The 9,747-nt window shown below is 42.3% G+C and overlaps 1 protein-coding gene across 23 annotated transcripts; it reads right to left on the bottom strand.

Moving 5' to 3' along the window:
• Positions 1-2,042: 2,042 nt before the first annotated feature.
• On the bottom strand, positions 2,043-9,089 carry LOC125543800 (uncharacterized). 23 transcript variants are annotated; one of them, XR_015618924.1, is made up of 11 exons: positions 8,581-9,087; positions 7,691-8,006; positions 7,136-7,613; positions 6,475-6,572; positions 6,268-6,346; positions 5,921-5,986; positions 4,929-5,294; positions 4,457-4,529; positions 4,165-4,315; positions 2,392-2,460; positions 2,043-2,303 (listed from the first exon to the last, which is right to left on the bottom strand). XR_015618924.1 is itself a non-coding variant. In XM_087547066.1 (11 exons), the coding sequence occupies exons 6-10, from the start codon at positions 5,948-5,950 to the stop codon at positions 2,278-2,280; spliced, it is 564 nt and encodes a 187-aa protein (XP_087403192.1). In that variant the 5' UTR covers positions 5,951-5,986; positions 6,268-6,346; positions 6,475-6,572; positions 7,136-7,613; positions 7,691-8,006; positions 8,581-9,087; the 3' UTR covers positions 2,043-2,159; positions 2,234-2,277. The 23 variants fall into 23 exon arrangements, 6 of the variants coding, with proteins under 6 accessions (XP_087403192.1, XP_087403194.1, XP_087403190.1 ...); XR_015618925.1 differs by having other exon boundaries at positions 2,043-2,294; XR_015618934.1 differs by having other exon boundaries at positions 4,165-4,286; positions 4,929-5,407; positions 8,581-9,086.
• Positions 9,090-9,747: the final 658 nt, after the last annotated feature.

Here is a 9,747-nt window from a genome sequence, read left to right as displayed (position 1 = left end):
CGCCGCCGTTCGCCGGAGGTAGTTTTTTTTTTCGCCTCCGGTTTTTCTCGAAAAACCGTTCGGTTTTCCGACGGTTTTGTTCGTTTTTTTTAGTTTCGGTTTTTTTAAAATAGATCGGTTTTTCTGGTTTATTTAATTAGCGAGCGTTCGCCCGTTCGTTCGTTTTAACGAATGTTCGTCGCTTTTTTTTCTCAGATTAAATCCGCAATTTTTCTGATCGCAATTTCTGATCCGATTTTCGTTTTAATATATCTTTTCGCTCGTTTATTGAAATCAGGCGATTCAAGCGCCTGGAGTTTCGTCTCGAAACCCTCTTTCCGTTTAACCAACTTAAACAAGTTTTTGCCACTGTAAAATTTGCCCTAGATCCAGAATAGTAAACGAAGCTTGTTTCTTTTGCCGTTTGTCTTTCGTTGCTTCGTTCATTTGGATTTTTTTGCCAACCGGAGTTCTTAAGTTGAACTTTCTGGTTAGATCTCTTATGTGAGTTTTACCTGTGCATTAGTTGAGTACTTATTGTATGCTTGTTTGTTTGCGATAGAGTACCCGAAGTGCGCCGCTACTTCGAATCGCTAGGTTTTCCGGATCATCAGCAAGGCAAGTAACACTTTGTTCATGTTTTTCCCACTACCCAATTTTATTGCATTAGATCAATCCTCACACAATGCATGATTAGGAACTAATTAAATTGTGGGTTTGGGAAATAGTTGAGGTAGTACCTATTAACTGTTATTATCAAATCTTTGGGAGTTACTTTTACGTTTGCTTATTATGCCATGCTATGCTAGTAGACGTGGATTAGGTGAGTGTATCCATGACAGTTGTGAGATTGTTAATTAATGGTTTACTTAAGATGGCAACTTAAATACACATCTGGGTGGATTGAGGCACCTGGGTATTCCAGGATTGCCTGTTTTTTTATGAACCGCCACCCAGGCTCAAAGGGATCATGAGATTATTCATGCTAGAAACTTTCGTGTGCAGCCACAAGCTATTATGGGCTCTAGCATAGTTGACTAAATTGTGCGAACTCTTACAGTGGTATACTAGCAGATATAGGGGATGTAGGTTGGTACGGTCTACCCGTTCGTAAGGTGCTAGCGCTTCTGAAAGACTATGTCTCAATCATAAGTTTCTCAAACACCATGTAGTGCGAGAAATCCAATGGAGGAGATCGAGTCTTGTGGGGAAAAGTGCGCAAACCTTTGCATAGTGTATAAACTAATTATGGTTAGCCGTGTCCCCGGTTATGGACATCTTGAGTATCTAGTACCTGAATTATCATGTGAAACATGTTACTCTGAAATTAATTTTGTTGGGTTTTGTTTAATGATGATGCTTAATTGGGATTGAGAATGTTGTCAACCATTCTCAATGTTTAACAACTACCATGATAGTTAAATAAATTTATTCCTTTGCAGTAGGGAAAAATTGGCTTTCCGCAAAAACTGTAACCATAGAGCTTTCCACCAGCCAAACATGCATATAGAATAGCATGTTTCAATTCATTACTCTCTATGTGTTACCTTGCCAGCATATTCCATGTGCTGACCCGTTTCGGACTGCAACGTTAATGTTGCGGACTTTTCAGACGACGATTAAAGAATTTTAGGTCGTGGTTTTATACTCAGTGATGCCGTTGGAGTTGATGGACTCACTTATCTTCCAAGCCTTCTGCTGTTATCGTTATTAGATGGCCTTAAGCCATATTTATTCTAATAAGTTCTCTTTTGAGACACTCGATGTAATAAGTGTGCAATTGCTACTCTGTTATAAATCCTTCAAATACTGTGTGGTGTCAGCATTACTGATCAAGAGATGACACCTGAACACAGAGATTAGACCGTTTGAGGTCTGGTCGCTACACCCACACAAGTAATTTTACAACTTCCACTCCTCACATTTGTTTAAAAAATATCAGAATATACACTACCAATCCAAAAATGTAGTCCAAAAGAATTGGATCCTCCTACATCATTGCCTAAGTTCCTGCTTGCTGCCGAGATACTAACTTTCTCATTTCCATATTTAAGCAGATATCATGCAGAAGAGATACTTTGGTAGAGCCAACATTAGTAGAATCAACTGGAAAACAGAACCTTCTGTCCATTGTTCCTAGAGTACTACATATTGTTAACAACTAAGGTTCAATAAGAATAGTAGGTGTCGACGAAGAACTAACAATAAGTATATCTTGTAACTTGTATTCTTCAACGGTGTTTCTCAAAGAATATTAAAATAGGTAAGTTATTGATATTAGAATTTTCATTCTCGACATTAAGGTTCCTGATGCTCTGCACAAACTGGAAAAAGATTAGCTACAAAACCAGTATACTCGTAACACTCAAGTTCTCACAATATTTCACAGGTACACTACAAATAAATGCATACCTGGGAAATGTCGACATTTTAACATGCTGCAATCAAGAAGAGTTTGCGCATCGTGCTGGATAGGTTTAGCTGCATCAAAATCTAAATACTCTCAGATTACTTGAGGTTGAGGTTGTAACTTATTAGCATTCTATGTCCGAAATCAGCAACCGTCCATGATTTATTATGATTAACAAATTTACTGGATGATGTGGCCAATGTGTCATCTAATATTGAATATTGAGTGTTCTGCGTAATGACTAAAAGAAAATACAGAAACTTTCTACATATATATAACTGAATATGCGTATAATTATCTTTAGTCACAACATTTCCGTTGTGGATGGCCTTGCTCGTGGACGCTGCTTGAGCTCGTTGAGCAGGGCCATCTTCCTGAATCAACAAAGATTGGACTACAACGAAAATTGATAATCATTGTACGGTATCAACAAATAGACCGAATGATCGAGCGATTTGAGCAAAGATTCAGAAGTGGAAAATATCTTAAATAATAACCTGCCTAGTGAGATAGTGCTGACTTGTTTGATTACTTGTCCAGATCATCTGCATAGTAAATGTACTACTATTCATGGAAGAACTCTTCCTTTATTAGTTCACCTGTTTGCTGACAAAAAACAAAGCTTGTATATTTGATGTCTAATTCAACTAAGGAACAAGATAAGTTTCAGCAGAACCAACAAATAACTTAATACCAAAGGTGGACACAACCCCCCTCCTGTGCGCCGCCCCTCCCGCCGACGTAACCATTCCTCCCTCCTAGCCGCCACAGGAGGGTGGCGCCGGGCAAGCTCATGATGCAGCTGGGGATTGTGGCGACGGGGCCCGTGCTGCTCCTGCCCGGCGAAGGAGAGCCCTAGTTCTAGGGTGACAACCCCTCTGCTTGATGGTCTTGTTGATTGGTCGACTGACCAGCGGTGGATTAGGGCCATGGCATAGTTGGCCAGGTGGCTGACGGTGCCAATTCTGGTAGCTACTCATCTTCCCTGCTCGGTGTGCTTTCCTCCCGCCGGATTTTGGCCGAGCTAGCTGGCTGGCCAGGCCTCAGACTGCGGGCGGAGCTTGGGGTGGGGATCCAGATCGGGAGAAATCACTGGTTGGCTCTGGCATGAAATGTCGAGGCGTAGTAAGCTACTTTCGAGCGCCTATGTATCTTTCCATTTTATGCTACTTTCGAGCGCCTATGTATCTTTCCATTTTATGTTGTTCTTGTGTTATGTTGGATGTTGCAGCTTTATCAGCCAAGCTAGATCCCTTCTCAGGCTCAGCCGCGTCTTTTCTCTAACAAATAACTTAATACATACTGAAACAGTAAAGCTTATTTAAACCATGAACACACCTATTCATTATATTAGCAATGATCAACATGGGCTGAAGGGCTATGTATAAAACGAAGTATCAACTAACTTGGTGTCACAATTTTGAAGTGTTAACAATTAAAATAATTCGAATGAAGAACTTAATGGTAAGTGGGTTGCTAATCAATTTAATTACTACCTAGAATCCTCGGTTTCTATTTCCTAAAGGTCTATGTATAAAACGAAGTATCAATTAACTCGGTGTCACAATTGTTCATGTTCTGCTTATGTTGAGATAATGTGTTCGGACAAAAAATACCGGTGAGACAAACAACTATATGAATGAAGTGGTTTGCTATAGTTTGATAATTAGACAAAATTACTTGACCAGTATCATAACATACATAATCTAACTCCCATTTTAAGAGCATCATGTAAGTGCTTTTATCATGTGATAAAATGTCTTCTTGTCAGGTACCTGATTACAAAGGTTTGTTTGTCATCTGGTTGATCTGTTATGCGAATAACAGATAAGCTGCTAACATCCCAACTTAGTGAACAACATTGGTATCTCCAGGTTGCAGTGAACAACATTGGTATCTCCAGGTTGCAGTGAACAACATTGGTATCTCCAGGTTGCAGTAAACAACATTGCAATAATCAAATAATCAGAAGTTGTAACTTATATCTCCAGGTTGCAGTAAACAACATTGGTAATATTTTTAGAGAGTAGCATGAGCAAATTATCTCCATTAATCAATAGAGCATACCACATTCCAATTTATTAAGTTGGGAGCCTGTTCGCAGATGGAAATGGCAACACGACATGTCCTCCATATCAGCCTAACAAAAAAAGTAACACCAAATATCATCATTAGGAAACAAATGAAATATTTGGTTGCTTTCTTTGATGTTTAGCAATGAAATATTTAGATGTGCCTGCGCATGTAACGAGCTACCTTCTTACATAACAATCATGTTGATTAGAGAAGGGGAAAAAAGCTCGAGCAATTAATCTGTACAAAAACATTAAAACTCTATGGTTTCGCATGTAAAATTTGTAATTTTAATTTCTTCCTGCCCCTTTAATCCATCATGGACATAACAAAATGCCAGCAAATCCTAAATGTATCACCCTTCTGGACAAAGTGGCACACACAATACCATTACTATGATCATGTGCAGAATAAGAAACACTAAGTATTATATGTTGCATTGAGATCAAACCAGGATGACACTTACCCTTCTGGATAAGCTCATGTACCCGAGGCCAAGGACCCAACCATGCCCTGGCCTGACTGTGCAGCCACACCGGAGGACAAGCACGCTGGCGATGCGGAGGCCAGTAACCCAGCCGAGCATCCAGCCACGCTCGATACCGAGTCTGCAGCAACGCCCTGGCCCAACCCATGTGCCCAGCGTCGTCCTCTGTCGTAGCCACGGTGTCACCCTCCACCGCATCCGCACATGGGCCCGAGCATGCCACATCACTGCCGAACAAACCCTCTTCAGCCGAGCCGCCGCCCTTTGCCGTAGCATCACCTGAGCACACCTATGTGACATGCCACGACCCCTCCGCATCCAAGCCATGGGAAATTGAGTTGCCAACTGGAAATTTGAGTTACTAAAGAAAGGAAGATACCCAAAAGAGAGATAACCTATAGCATAATATCAGTGAATACACATCCATCGAAAGATCCTCATCACTGAAGTAGTATTCCCTACAATTTTGGAACATATAAACACGACATTAAGGTGCTACTTTTCAGCAAATAAAGAGTTCAGAGTCAGGGCGTTATACTGCAGATAAGCAGTATAGTCTGAGTTAATAGTTGTCCAACTAAATATGGGTATTTGAAATCCGAAGGACCAAATTTTCTAGTGATGCCATATCCATGTTCATTTGTTTGTTTCATAAAATCAGGATACTGTAGAAAGGAGGTGATAGAACATTAAAGGAAGCCCATGTTCAGCGAGATTTTAGAATGTATGAATAACAAAAGGTACCATTAGCATTTCTTATAGCAAGCAACTTTCTATTAGAGATATATATGATTATAATATGCAAATTTGATGGGCAACATGACTAAATTAAGTTCATGACGCCATCATGATGGCAATATTTTTGCGCTAGAAACTTAAATATGCTACCCGACCTTGCAATCTCGTGTAGAAAACAACTCAACTTGACGAATTCAAATTGGAAACATAACCAAAAGACCTGGAGACCATACCCGCTGCCTTGGGTTAATCCCCGTCTTCATCCTCCTTGTTGGTAAAAAGATTCTTGCCGAAAACACCTAACAACTGATTAGTAAGATTGGAAGCCATGGCACTCCAAAATCCAATCGCAATCAATATACATGATGGCAGATGGCTCAGTATAAGACAAGCCAAGATGGCAGATGGCTCAGTATAAAACACCTAACAATTTCTACATTAGACAAGCAGAAACTGAAAATGTAGAGGCAACATGTATATACAATAGTTAGCTTACACTCTTGCATACCAAAACATATGATTTGATCACTTCCAAGTTCGAACATTACCTTGTCTAGTTCATCAGATAGAAAAACATTACCTTGTCTAAGACCTGACTTCTGATAACATGTAGGTGCAGACCTTTGCTTCATATACACTTTCTGAAGTAGGATTTGGATCTGGAAGGTTATAGAACTTCAGTTCAATTAGAAAATCTTGATAATATCACAAGGAATAGGAAGAAACCATTAAAAATATGTGACTGCATCCTAACTCGTGCCTCTCCAAATTAAATCATGTCACTCACCTGAAGAACTTCCAGATTGCGGAGAATACCACAATTTACGCCGTCTTCTACTAAAAACTCTGTGCAAGCTCCTATCCTTCTCTAGCTGATTACATCATCTAAACCAGATTAAATTTTATTAGTTTACCCATGCTAAATTATGTATCAAAACCAAGGTAAGAACTTTTCAAAGGTAAAGAAGTATAGAACAACATGTAGCCTGATCTTCCCAAAACACGCACTAAGCAGAATATTAATGATAGGGGTGGAGATGGGAAGGTGTTATGACCGGCTATATTACAGCCCAGGCAGTTATGGGCCTGGCCCAGTTATCTTATCATTATTAGGGGCTTAGCCCAGTTATTGGTGACTATCAAAAGATGAGTCTATCAGAAGTCTACATTAGACACTTTTGTGCACCAAGCATCGATAATTTGTTCAAACATTACCTTATTCTAGCCGGCATGCAGCAAGCATTTCATTTCCCTGTCTAATTTTGGGAATTTTAGGCCTACCACTCCTGTGCACCATACTGACAAAATAGAAGACAAAAAACGTCCTGGCAATTTTTCACCTTGAATGCTAATCATGTTTTACAAATGCAATTATGTTTTGGAGCAGAAATTATGCATGTTTGGGAATTGATTAGTGGTAAGTAAGAGAAGAGGTTAATTATTATTACCGCGAGGACTTTCTTGTACTCGGAGATGATGAAGGGGACGTAGTCGTGGATCTCGAACTGCTGGGACCTAGCGGAGAAGGGCACCAGGAAGTAGTTGTTGACGAAGTCGTTGCCGCCGAGCGTGATGAGCACCAGCGACTGGCTCATGCGCTCCCTCGCCGCGTCCTCGCCGATGTACGCCGCCAGCCTCCGCTGGTAGTCTTGGAAGTTTTGCAACTGCTGCGCGATCCTGATGATGTTCACCTGCACACGCACACGTACACGTACAACATTATTGTCATCTCCGTTGCATTATTGTAGATACGTATACCTGATTCGAGCATGTGTGCGTGCGCGCGCGTGGAGCTTGCGAATTGCACGCCTGTGTCGTTGAGGATGCCGATGCCGGCGGATACGAAGTTGGCGCCGACGAGCAGGTTCTCGCCACACATGTAGGGGCTCAGGTACGGTAGCGCGGACTCTGCCCCGAGGTACTCGCCTGATCAAACATGTGGCAATGTCAAGAACTACTCTCCCAACCGAAAGAGAAATGGTGCAGCGGGGAGGATAACGTACTGATGATGTCGGGGAAGGACCGGGGGGTGACCTTGCAGGTGGGCGTCAATGCTGTAGAGGTTGCCGGTGTCATCGCCGTCCAAGGAGGTGCAAGTCCGTCGGAGGGACAGAGATGGCCAGCGGCGAGTGCTTGTACCCGTGGAGGCTAGGCATTGTATCAATGTAGCTGCAACCGTCGATGGTGTCGAAGCGTAACATGCGGTTCGCGCGATTGGCCAAAATGACCTTGCTCTCCGAGGCCGTGGGCAAGAAATGAAGACAACGAGGAGACCTTATGGAGTAGGAGACTCCGCTCATGTCCGACGATCCTTCTCTCCTGGGAGGGTAATAAGGACAAAAATTAGATCGATTGAACTTCCAAGGTTGGTTAGTATGAAGTGAGGTTCCTGAAACCCGCATACGTCGGTGAATCACGTGAGGTTCTTAAAACATTTGCATGACCAGGTTAGTATGAAGCTTCAGAAAATAAGTGCATCACGTGAAGTTCCCTAAGTGAGTACGTTTACCTCTATATATTTGACTAACAACATGACAGGTTATGTGTGCTATTATGAACAAAATACAATGAATAAATTGATGGATCGATATGGTTGCTTCACTTTACTTCCTAATAAGTGGATTTCTTTTCCTGAACAAATTGACTGCTGATTTCAGGCAGTAGGATAGATGTTAAGCAAGCAGATATATAAACCCGAGATCACAAGACAAGATCATGCGCGTATTGTAACGGGGAAGATGTGAATTACTTAACAACGTATCCAAACGAAGCAGATCGAAGACACACGTACGTAGTATACAAATCCAATGAGCAACACCAAAATCACATAAGTACGCATCAAAATTAACCTTGATGGGGAAGGAAGGAAATTAAGATGGAGAAAGCACCTTACCTTGGCGGTGGCTGGAACGGTCACGACGGCGGCGGCTAGCTAGGTATTCGCGGGCGCTCGCTCTGGAAACGGACGGAGCCCAGGAGGCGCCTCGCCTTGACGCGCGTGGCGGGTTCCTCACGGCGCGGAGGTGGAGGCGACCAGAGCCGGCGGCGGCGCGGCGCCGAGGTTGGTGCGACGGCGAGCTCGGGCGGTGAGGCGGCGGGGCAGAAGCTACAGGAGACGGCGGCGGGGACCTCGAGGACGAGCTCAGGCCATGGCTTCCCTGGCTCCAGAGGCCGTGGCGGCGCCGAACGCAGCGGCGGGGCGAGGAGGACGAGGAGGAGGTCGGCCGTCGGGGAGGCAGGAGCTCCTCGTCCCCTCGATCCAGATCGGGATCGAGGAGGGAGCAACAGGGGCGCGAGGGAGCGGGCGACCCGCGGGCGGCGGTCGGGGCGTAAGTTTAATTTTGTAGGTTAATCGTCGTAGATTTTTTTAGGACGATTTTCTGTTCATAAACCGTAGTGTTTCACAACTGGCATCGTGGGAGCATACCGATTTTTATTTCCTGGTTCGAGGGCGGAGGGGGTAATCGAGGGGATGCGGGAGGTGGGATTGAGGACGAAAAAAACCGTCTCTGATGGGACGAAAATTGACCGACGGAGACTACCAACTACTTCATTAGGAGTAGAGATAAGTAGCAGGAGTAGAAGATTTTAAGGTTTCAATCAAATTTAAATGAAGCGGTAGAAGTGACAAATAGAGTGAGGTGTGCATCGTAGTGAATCAGAGCATCTATTCCCTCCGTTCGCGAATAAGTGTATATCTAGCTTTTGTTTTAAGTCAAAGTTTTAAAATTTTGACTAACTTTATAGAAAATAGTAGTAACATATATTCCCTCTGTTTCTAAATATTTGTCTTTCTAGAGATTTCAACAAATGACTACATACGGAGCAAAATGAATGAATCTACATTAAAATATATTTATATACATCCGTATGTGGTAGACCATTTGAAATCTTTAAAAAGACAAATATTTAGAAACGGAAGAAGTATGACATAAAATTGCTATATTATCAAAGTACATTTCAAGACGAATCTAGTGATACTAATTTGGTGTCATAAATGCTTTTACTTTTTCCTAGAAAGGTGGTCAAAGTTTTAAAACTTTGACTTAAGACAAAACTA

Source organism: Triticum urartu, chromosome 3A (assembly GCF_056163025.1).
Source record: "Triticum urartu cultivar PI428250 chromosome 3A, HENAU_Tu73, whole genome shotgun sequence".
Taxonomy (NCBI): Eukaryota; Viridiplantae; Streptophyta; class Magnoliopsida; order Poales; family Poaceae; genus Triticum; species Triticum urartu.
This window is presented reverse-complemented; position numbering and strand designations above follow the sequence as displayed.